The 12,007-nt window shown below is 45.1% G+C and overlaps 1 protein-coding gene across 1 annotated transcript in view; it reads right to left on the bottom strand.

The window, feature by feature from the left end:
- Positions 1-2,949, bottom strand: part of LOC120562489 — a 12,671-nt gene extending 9,722 nt beyond the window's left edge. The window contains exon 1 of the mRNA XM_039806201.1: positions 2,859-2,949. Coding sequence (XP_039662135.1) covers positions 2,859-2,910 — 52 coding nt within the window. The 5' untranslated portion in view covers positions 2,911-2,949. The remainder of the gene's footprint in view (positions 1-2,858) is intronic.
- Positions 2,950-12,007: the final 9,058 nt, after the last annotated feature.

Raw genomic sequence — 12,007 nt, 5'->3', positions numbered from 1 at the left:
GACTTCACCTACAGTATTAGGGGGACCACTAAGGCCTATATAAAAGAGACTTCACCTACAGTATTATGGGACCACTAAGGCCTATGTAAAAGAGACTTCAGATACAGTATTAGGGACCACTAAGGTCTATATAAAAGAGACTTCAGATACAGTATTAAGGGGACCACTAAGGTCTATATAAAAGAGACTTCAGATACAGTATTAGGGGACCACTAAGGTCTATATAAAAGAGACTTCAGATACAGTATTAGGGGACCACTAAGGTCTATATAAAAGAGACTTCAGATACAGTATTAGGGGACCACTAAGGCCTATATAAAAGAGAATTCAGATACAGTATTAGGGGACCACTAAGGTCTATATAAAAGAGACTTCAGATACAGTATTAGGGGACCACTAAGGTCTATATAAAAGAGACTTCAGATACAGTATTAGGGGACCACTAAGGTCTATATAAAAGAGACTTCAGATACAGTATTAGGGGACCACTAAGGTCTATATAAAAGCATCCAAAGAGCACCATGTCATGGGACCTTTAGTATTTAGTGTTTAGAATTGATGATAATACTCTGCAGTAAATGATCAGAGTACTTCCTCCATCTCTGGTTACTTTGATCTCTTTTATCTCTCTGATCTCTCTTCCCTTCATGTGTCTTTTTCTCAACGTGTGTTATTATAATCAGCTTCAGTCTGCATGTTTCTGGACCAACTGGACCAGAGATGTCTTCAGCTTCTTTATTCTGAACCAGAACATTAACTAAAGTTAAACTGGACCAGAGATGTCTTCAGCTTCTTTATTCTGAACCAGAACATTAACTAAAGTTAAACTGGACCAGAGATGTCTTCAGCTTCTTTATTCTGAACCAGAACATTAACTAAAGTTAAACTGGACCAGAGATGTCTTCAGCTTCTTTATTCTGAACCAGAACATTAACTAAAGTTAAACTGGTAGAACAGAGCCCAGAAACACCACTCTGAGACAGGCCACGTTACAATAAAGCTCAGTTTGAATGGAACTGGGTCCAGGGCTGGAATGTAGCTATGTACATTTATGGAGGGTGAGTGTGTTTGTGTGTGTGTGTGTGTGTGTGTGTGCATGTGTGTGTGTGTGTGCATGTGTGTGGATATGTGTTTGTGTGTGTGTGCTGATGCTAAACTGGATGGCTGGCTTCATTTTGACACGCACACATATATGCACGCACACACACACTTAGAAACACATGTACGCACAAACTCACACACGCACACACATGTGCACACACTCTCACACACACACAGACACACACATGCGCACACACACGCACGCACACACATGTACACACAAACACACATGCAAATACACCCACACACTCTTATTCACACATACACACACACATGAACACAAACACACATACACACACGCACGCACACATGAAAAGAGCCAAACACACATGCGCACACACATGCAAAGACACACACATGCACACAAGCGCACATATGCACGCACACAGGCACTCACACACAGACACACACACAGTTACACACACAAAGAGACAAACATGCGCACACGCAAAGAGACATACACGAAGACACACACTCTTATACACACATGCAACGCACACACACACACACACATGCACACAAGCGCACATATGCACGCACACAGGCACTCACACACAGACACACACACAGTTACACACACAAAGAGACAAACATGCTTACCACGCCAAAGAGACATACACACGAAGACACACACTCTTATACACACATGAATGTAAATGGACTGTATTTATAAAGCTCTTTTCTAGTCTGAACGACTACTCAAAGCTCTTTAACATAGTCCAGGAACCATTCACCATTCACACACATTCATACACTGTGGCCCGGAGGCTGCCATAGGAGCCACCTGATCATCAGATATACACACACACACACACACACACACACACACACATTTACACTCTGATGGAGCAGCATAGGGGCAACCTCGGGGTTCAGTGTCTTGCCCAAGGACACTTCAGCATGGGACTGCAGGGCCAGGGATCAAACCACCACCCCAGGCGACCTCTCTACCACTTAGCCACAGCCGCCCACACACACACACATACACGTGAACACACACACACACACACACACACACACACATGCACGCACACATGCACACACGCCCACATGCATGCACACACAGACACACACACACACCATCTCCTGTCGTGGTCTACATGTAGAAAGGGAACTGGTTTCTGGGACATTGTTTGGAGTTCTTTTCAGAAAACGTCACTAGACCCATCTGTAATCTTTCCTCCTCCCATTGAGGATCTTCTTCTTAAATCTCATCTGGTTTTTATCTGATTTTACAATATTACTGCTGAATAAATGTATCAAAGAACAGGAGAGGAGGGCCTCAGCCCAAACCTAGGGGGGTCTGGGGGCGTGCTCCACCGCACATACACGCCACACACAACATACACACACACACACTCACATGCACACACTCATGCACACATTACACCACACTTAGAAACAAATGTACGCACACACACACACACGCATACACGCCAAATACAAGCACACACCCACAAGTGCACAATACACACGCACACACACACACACACACACAATTGAAGCCATCCGTTTAGCATCATCTTAAAAAAGCTACAAATATTAACTCATTATATTCCACATCTCTCAAAGCATTCTGGGTATTCTTCAACTTTTCTAAACCATTCCTACTAATTAAATCCATTCCCACTTTTCCAACTCTTCTCACTACTTCACCTTCTTCTTCCACAATCCAAGCGTCAGCCTTTCACCACAGAGTAAAGGATCTGAAGACTTGTCCCCCACTGACTGGGTCCATGTTGGGACTCTGGTCTTACCTGTCAGGACCAACATGACGGCCCAGAGAATCCTTTTGTCCCAAACTGCCATCCTTACTTCAGTCTCTTCAGGTTGGGACTCCTGACAGAAGAGTGAGCCGAGCGCTCGCTAACTGACTGACGGACAGACAAGAAACGTTTTTAACCACTTTCTGACTTCCTTTTTATCTTTTCTTCTTTCCGAGAACTCTTTTCTCCCAACATTTCTTTTAATGTTACTTCCCTAATATTTCTGAGAAGAAAGTTCCTCAACACGACTGATTAAAATCCAACGACAGACTCCACAGAATGAACTAATGTGGACAAAAAGCTGCAAATACCCCAAAAACAATTGCGGTATTGAATGAATGATGAGTTCATCTGATAGGGTTGTGGGCGTGTGTGTGTGTGTGTGTGTGTGTGTGTGTGTGTGTGTGTGTGTGTGTGTGTGTGTGTGTGTGTGTGTGTGTGTGTGTGTTGTGTGTGGGTGTGTGTGTGTTAGTATGCGGTTTTGTTATGCGCTGCTGTCATAGTAACCACTAAGAGAAGTTTTTATTTTTAGTGAACACATCATTCACACATACATCACCAGCTTTAAGATGACATTTAACACTTAGGCCGGTTACACACCGCACGCGTGGTGTGAGCGTGTCAGCTTCGCGTGCGTGTCTGTTTATATTTCGGTTCCCATGGTAACAGGTTAGAGCTATACACCCGCCCTCAGTGAGGCACGTGCATGCTAGAAATAGAACCGACGCCTATTCTTCAAAGCGAGCGCGAGCGTGTTGGAAGCGTTCCAGGCAATATAGAATAGGAAAATATGTTTATATGTTGTTTAGACATGAACGCATATTAATAAATGACATGTTGATGTTTGAAAGTCTCGAGGTTTTGAGACACGCTACGCATAACAGAAACGCCACGCAGCTGATAAAACGCACCACGCAGCTGACACGCACAGAAACGCATACGCAGCTGACGCATGCCACGCAGCTGAACGCCATGCGCAGCTGACAGACGCATACGCACTTAACAAAGCGCCACGCCAGCGACCATACGCCGCAACGCCACGCACGCTAACGCAACACGCCGCAGCACGCACTACGCAGCTGACACGCATACGCCCAGCTGAACAACGCCACCAAGCCATACGCCACACAGCTGACACGCCACACAGCTGAACGCCACGCAGCCGCCACGCATACAGCTGACACGCCATACACAGCTGACACGCCACCCAGCTGACACGCTACGCAGCTGACATACCACGCAGCTGAAACGCCACGCGCTGACGCACGCCGCAGCTGACATGCCACGCCGGCTGAAGCATGCGCCCAGCCCGCCACGCATGCGCAGCTGGCCGAGCCAGCTGACACGCCCGTAACAAAAGCATACGCCAGCTGACACGCCACGCAGCTGACACGCCACGCAGCTGACACGCCATACGCCAACAAAACGCCACGCATGCACGACACGCATCGCAGCTGACACGCCATGCCAACAGCATACGCGACAGCTTAACGCCACGCAACAGAAACGCCATGCAGCTGAACGCATGCGCAGCTGACACGCACGCGCGCTGACACGCCACGCGGCGACCACGCCGCAACAGAAACGCAACGCAGCTGACACGCAGCGCAGCGACACGCCATCGCAGCTGAACCCAACGCAGCTGACCATACGCCATTACACGCCGCAACAGAAACGCCACGCAGCTGACACGCACGCAACAGAAACCCGCGCAGCTGACCATGCCACGCAGCTGACACGCACGCCAGCTGACACGCCACGCACTAGCAGATACGCGCAGCTGACACGCCACACGCAGCCACGCCACACAGCTGACATGCCACGCAGCTGACACGCCACGCAACAGAAACGCCACACGCAGCTGAACACGCATGCTAACTGACCACGCAGCTGAAACGCCCACGCCAGCTGACCACGCCGGTACGCAGCTGAACACGCCCGCAACAGAAACGCCACGCAGCTGCCATGCGCCACGCTGCCGACGCCAGCGCAGCTGACACGCCCACATAACAGAACGCATGCGCAGCCGACACGCCACGCGCAGCTGACACGCCAGGCAGCTGACACGCATGCCCAGCTGACACCGCAGCTGACGCACGCGAGCTAACAAACGCCACGCAGCTGAACGCAGCACGCTAACGACCACGACGCGCAGCAGAAGCACACGCGGCCGCCCACGCCACACAGCTGAACGCCATGCAGCTGACACGCCACGCAACAGAAACGCCACGCAGCTGCCACGCCACGCAGCCGCCGCCACGCCGCTGACACGCGTACGCACCAACAGAAACGTCACGCAGCTTACACGCCACGCAACAGAAACGCACACGCAACTGGCCACGCACGAGACGCCACGCGCACGACCGCGACCAGCTGACACGCCACGCATAACAGAAGCATGCGCACTGAGCCACGCACGCAGCTGAACGCCATGCGCAGCTGACGCACGCCGCAGCTGACACGCACGCCACGCAGCCCACGCGCAACAGAAACGCACGCAGCTGACACGCTACGCAACAGAAACGCCACGTAGCTGACACGCCACGTAGCTGACACGCCACGTAGCTGACACGCCACGTAGCTGACACGCCACGTAGCTGACACGCCACGCGCGCTACGCCACGCAGCTGAACCCAACCGCAGCTGAAACTACGCAGCTGACACCTACGCAGCTGATACGCCACGCAACAGAAACGCCCAGCTGACACATACGCAGCTGAACGCCACGCAGCTGACCATGCCGCAGCTGACATGCCACGCGCTGACACGCCACGCGCCAGCAAAAGGCCACGCAGCCGCCACGCCACGAAGCTGACACGCCACAAAGCTGACACGCCACGCAACAACGCACACGCAGCTGAACCCACGCGCTGCTGAACGTCACGCAGCTGACACGCCCACGCAACAGAAACGCCACGCAGCCGCCCACGCCCACGCGCCGCCACGCCGCCACACGCAGCCGACGCTACGATGCCGACACGCATACGCAGCGACACGCCACGCCAACAGAAACGCCACGCAGCCGCCATGCGCCACGCAGCCGACACGCGCACGCAGCTGACACGCCATGCACAGAAACGCCACGCGCCGCCACGCGCACGCCGCCGACAAAACACGCAGCTGACACGCCAACCAGCTGACACGCGCACGCGCAGACACGCCACGCACACGAACAACGCAAACGCAGCGCAGCACGCCACGCGCAGCTGACACGCATGCGCAGCTGACACGCGCCACGCAGCTGACATGCCCCGCTCACGCCACGCAAGCAGGGTGTAACTGCCCTTAGAGAACAATCCTCTGTTGGTTCAACCCATTCTCATTAACAGGTTCAGATGATGTCATAAGAGAACTAGGAGAAGGCTGGCTGGTCACATGACATCAGCTGCAGAGCTTTGAGACCTCCATCACAGCTCGGTCCACAGACCTCCATCACAGCTCGGTCCCCAGACCTCCATCACACGCTTCGGTCCCCAGACCTCCATCACAGCTTCGGTCCACAGACCTCCATCACAGCTCGGTGTCACAGACCTCCATCACAGCTTCGGTCCCCAGACCTCCATCACAGCTTCGGTCCCCAGACCTCCATCACAGCTTCGGTCTACAGACCTCCATCACAGCTTCGGTCCCCAGACCTCCATCACAGCTCGGTCCCCAGACCTCCATCACAGCTCAGTCTACAGACCTCCATCACAGCTCGGTCCCCAGACCTCCATCACACGCTCGGTCCCCAGACCTCCATCACAGCTTCGGTCCCCAGACCTCCATCACAGCTTCGGTCTACAGACCTCTATCACAGCTCCGGTCTACAGACCTCCATCACAGCTTCGGTCCCCAGACCTCCATCACAGTTTTGATGCCTTCAGTGAGAATCTACAATGCAAATAGTCATGAAAATATAGAAACACATTGAATGAGAAGGTATGTCCAAAACTTTTTGGCCTGTATATGTATATATATTTATATATATATGTGTTTTGTATTATTATATATATATATATATATATATATATATATATATATATATATATATATTGGCCTGTATATATATATATATATATAAACTTAAATTCTTTTTACCAGTATTTTTAAGACAAATAAATACGGTGCTAATACTGTCTATTGCTAATAGTGCAAAGCTAACGGGTTAGCTAAGGTGCTGTATTCATATGCTAATAGGGTAATTAGCCACAAAGGCTAGCGGAGTACTGCGTATTTCCTGTGAAAAGGCTAATGATTCTATCTATTGGTTATGGAAAGTAATGTTGCTTTTCAACACTACTGCTAGCTGTGGGTATTTGTTGAATGAATTTTAGTACAAGTTGTGTGTTTAATTGTTTAACTGGAGTTTATGGTGAAGTAACTCAAAGAGGCTAATTTTTAGTGCATTCTTTCTACTGTTACCTGTGCAGGGAGGGATAAATAAGCACGCAAGTCTTAATTTCTCTAAATTACAACACTGTAATAACACTGGCAAAATAATACAATTTGAGAGATTTTTACACGCTTTTATGCAATTATATTAAGAATAGTGTTAATGTTACTAAGGTAGGTTCCTTAAAACTTGAATTAGAAATGTATTTTTTGGTATAAAGGCTTACCTATTAATATAAATGTACTTTTGATACCTGAAAGGGATTTATATACTTTTGATACTTAAGAGAAGACATTTGAGAACGGTTGTTCAACTGAAGAGATTTAGATATTTCAATATGGGTTAACTGAAATATCACTTCATTTTATTTTCATTGTAGCCTAAGCAATTGATTTTATTTCTGAATAGTAATTGAGAGAACTGATTTGGCCTTATCTACAGGTGGAGGAGGTGGAGATTTGAGAAGCGCTACGCACGGGAGGTCCGGTCCAGAGAGGGATATTGAATCACATCGATTCTTCAGATCCCAGAGTCTTCCAGGGGTTAGAGATTCCCAGTTCAGTGGGCTGGGTGGCAGCTACAGGATCAAGACTCAGAACTTATACGGATTGCCCTGGATTCCTTCTTCATGGTGGTAGGACAAACAGAAACCAAACTCATATGGGCCCCAACATTGAACATCTCTGAACTCTTGTCATCAAAGAACAATTGAGCTCATAGAACTGAAAAGGGTTTCTTTTATGAGCGCACTTTATTATTTTAGTTGTTATTTTTCATACCTGTGTTTTATCTGTATGTGTGTATGCCATGTTTCTGTGTATATTAATACACTTCTCAAACTTTATCTTGGTTTCCTAGTCTCTTTATTGATGTTCAATTCTCTGGCTCTTAACAATCTAGTTTTCTTCTGGTTCTGGTCCAAATTCACATTGATATCAACTACATAACACTACTACGAGCTATTTCATAAATGTACATTCTTACTATATCGTAATAATGAAGGGTTACAAATACTTTTTTGACTTGTGTTTCTGTTGTATCTGCTAGCCTTTGCAACTCATTTATAAATGCTTTGTAAAGCATAGCAAGTCCTCACTTTAGATGGGCTCACATCATGTAGTCATCTAATCAGTAGTAACTCATGAGTTAATCATGGATTGATGTGTTGGTAAGTGCTTGTTAAAGCTGCATTAACACACTAACTATCCGTAGGCATATTTATGAGCCATGTCCAAATAGAGCAATACGTGAGTGTCCAGGTTCTGTTAGCCTTTGGAACTCATTTATAAATGCTTTGTAAAGCATAGAAAGTCCTCACTTTAGATGGGCTCACACAGTATACTTAACTAACCAGTAGTAACTAATGAGTTAATCATGGATTACATTATTGGTAAGTATTTGTAACAGATGTGTTAACACCCCAGCTATTAGTTTAGGCCTTTTCCTAAATCATAACATTTTATTTAAGACATGAACAAATGTAAGTCTAGATAGTCTGTTTATCATTAACTTCCTAGTTATAAACAACCGTTTACGTTCCTGAGTACCTAGTTGGTAATGGTAAAATTACTTAATTTACAAATGGTTAATGCATCATGTAGGAATTATTAAAAAATATACTGATAAATCCTTTTACATGGGCTTACTTACTATGGACCAACCATTTACTAACTGCATTTACAAATGCTTTACTGATTAGAATGAATGTAGGAACTATGCTTTACAAATGTAAAAATAAAATATTTTTAAATAAAAAATGGAAAATTATTTAATTTACTAATGGTTTTGCAATATTTAGAAAGTGTCAAACTTCTATTTATGAACATAACTTCCAAGAGCCTTATTTACTATGAACAAACCATTTATGAGTGTGTATACAAATGCTTCATTCATGAGAATTAACATAGGAGCAGTGCTTTACAAATGATGAACAAAGCATTTAGCAATAGTTAGTAACTGGTTTATAATTGGAAAATTATTTCATTTCCAAATGGTTGTTTATATAAGTATAAATCATGTACTTACAAACATATTTTTCAAGATAGGCTTATTTACTATGAACAAACCATTTATAACTATGTGAATAAATGCTTTACTGATGATGAATTATGTAAGAACAATTAATTAATAATGATGAAAAAACCATTAACTAATAGGCTTATTTACTATGAACAAACCATTTATAATTGTGTGAACAAATACTTTACTCATGATGAACTATGTATGAACAATTAATAAGTAATAATGAACAAACCATTAACTAATAGTTAACTAATGCTTAATAAATTATGAATTATGGATAGTTATTATAAAGTGTTACCAAAAGAAAATATATATTATTGTATTTTTCTAATATGTGAAGCTTGTAAGGCTTGTAGGCTCCTCACTGTGATAATATTATTTTGGTCATGAAAAATGAATATTAATAAAAGAAATCAAGCTACAATGTCTCACTTTTTTATAGATTTTTATTCAAAAATATTAATTTCTCTGCTGTGGATACAGATAATTTCTCCAGCCTTTGAACAAAATCCTCTCACAAGGGACACTTGTTGCTGGCATGCAAAGATATTTTTTAGCAAGGACATACAAATGAGGAAAGATTACTGCTCTCTCTTTCCAGTAAGTAGGGGATCAGGAGTTCTGGGCAAAAACGCATCGTTGAGGTATTTTTTCACTTCCACTGTGGTATCAGCTGTAGCATTGTGTATCTTCTGGGTTTCACGGAAACAATCATCAAAACGTTCCCATAAACTGTCTTGTGTTTCTACTGGTGTTGATGTTGATTATGATGGGCCTGATGTTGACATTTGTGGCTCTGAATGAAAATGAAAACGGAGCTTCCATTTTTATCTATCTATCTATCTATCTATCTATCTATCTGTCTATCTGTCTGTCTGTCTGTCTGTCTGTCTATCTATCTATCTATCTATCTGTCTGTCTGTCTGTCTGTCTGTCTGTCTGTCTATCTATCTATCTATCTATCTATCTATCTATCTGTCTGTCTGTCTATCTATCTATCTATCTGTCTGTCTGTCTGTCTGTCTGTCTGTCTGTCTGTCTGTCTATCTATCTATCTATCTATCTATGTGTCACTGTATGTATACTCTGTCTGTCTCTAGCCTATCAGTCAATGTGCAAATTTAAATGTAAGCCTAAATATAACTAAACAAATCACACTATAAATGTCACTATATCACCAAAAATCCGTTATCTCAAAAATCAAACTCATCTCACAAAAACCCACGAGGTCAAGATGCGTTGACTTCACTTTTATACTGATGTGCGATGTGTGTTCCCGACCCTGTCAATCAAACTCTGATTCATGCCACCTGTTGAAACACTAGTGAAACACTCCAATGCTTCATTTAGCCGTAGTCACGTGACTTGGGTGTTTTGAATCACGCTTTGGATCAGTGTTTCGAAACATCTGCGCTTCGGGATCTCAACAAAGCTTCGGAACATCAGTTTCACTTCAGCCATCCCTAGATATACAGCGGCATCTGTCATGAGGACATTTAGACAAGGAAACAGGTCAAAGAAAATCTGTCTACAGTTACAGTAATCAGCTGCTCATTGTTTGCACCATATCAGCACTGTTGATACCCCTCCCTGGGACATGAGGGTTGAGGGTCGAGAACAACAAGAAGGAAGGGGGCCCATATTCACGCGGGGGTTTACGATCTACGGCCCCAGGCTCAGGTACCCCTCATTGAGGCCCCAGACTCAGGTAGCCCTCATTGAGGCCCCAGGCTAAGGTACCCCTCATTGAGGCCCCAGGCTCAGGTACCCCTCACTGAGGCCCCAGGCTCAGATACCCCTCATTGAGGCCCCAGGCTCAGGTACCCCTCATTGAGACCCCAGGCTCAGGTACCCCTCATTGAGGCCCCAGGCTCAGGTAGCCCTCACTGAGGCCCCAGGCTCAGGTAGCCCTTATTGAGGCCCCAGACTCAGGTACCCCTCATTGAGGCCCCAGGCTCAGATACCCCTCATTGAGGCCCCAGGCTCAGGTACCCCTCATTGAGGCCCCAGGCTCAGGTACCCCTCATTGAGGCCATGGAGGACCCCTGTGACCAAATCTACGCTGCAGCTGTGCAAGGATGGATTCGACATTCAAGACGGTTCTTCCCACGTTGTCTTGCCAACGAGGATATCACCTGTGATGTTGATGAAATTCTCTTGGCCGGATCCAGCTAGGCGAAGAGATAATGTCGAGTATTTTCTGTACTTTTTCAGATCTTTTTGTTTTGTTTTGTCTGTTTTTTCTGTGATTGTACCTGGATAGAATATTTTAGGTTTGTTTTTTGTGGAGCTAACAGTGTTATGCACACTACTGTCGTAGAATGAAAACTGGGACATGTTTTGTTGTTGATTCTCCATGTTGACTGATTTGGGTATATGGAGAGAAATAAATTATATTTCCTCAGTCTGCAGCATTGGTCTTGTGTAGTGTTTGGTGAACTTATTGTAAATGTCTCTGTGTACTTCATTTACAGTACTCTGATCACTGAGAAGTAGAATTGCTAAAAGTGTTTTAGGTTAGCAACAGCAGTGTGTATATGGTTAAAACTTAATTAAGTCATATGAAAGGTGTGTGTTTCATATGGTAACAAAATATGTTTTTTATAAATTAGTGTATAGTTTTTGCAAGAGTGTTTCATTTTGCAAAGGTGTTGTGCTAATTGTGTGTGTGGTTGTGCTAATTGTGTGTAGTGTTTTGAAAACACGGGCCCTTTTTTGAAAATCGTGCTTAAGCAATCCAAAA

This window comes from Perca fluviatilis, chromosome 7 (assembly GCF_010015445.1).
Source record: "Perca fluviatilis chromosome 7, GENO_Pfluv_1.0, whole genome shotgun sequence".
NCBI lineage: Eukaryota > Metazoa > Chordata > Actinopteri > Perciformes > Percidae > Perca > Perca fluviatilis.
The sequence above is the reverse complement of the archived record's forward strand: the minus strand, read 5'-3'. Positions and strand labels throughout refer to the sequence as shown.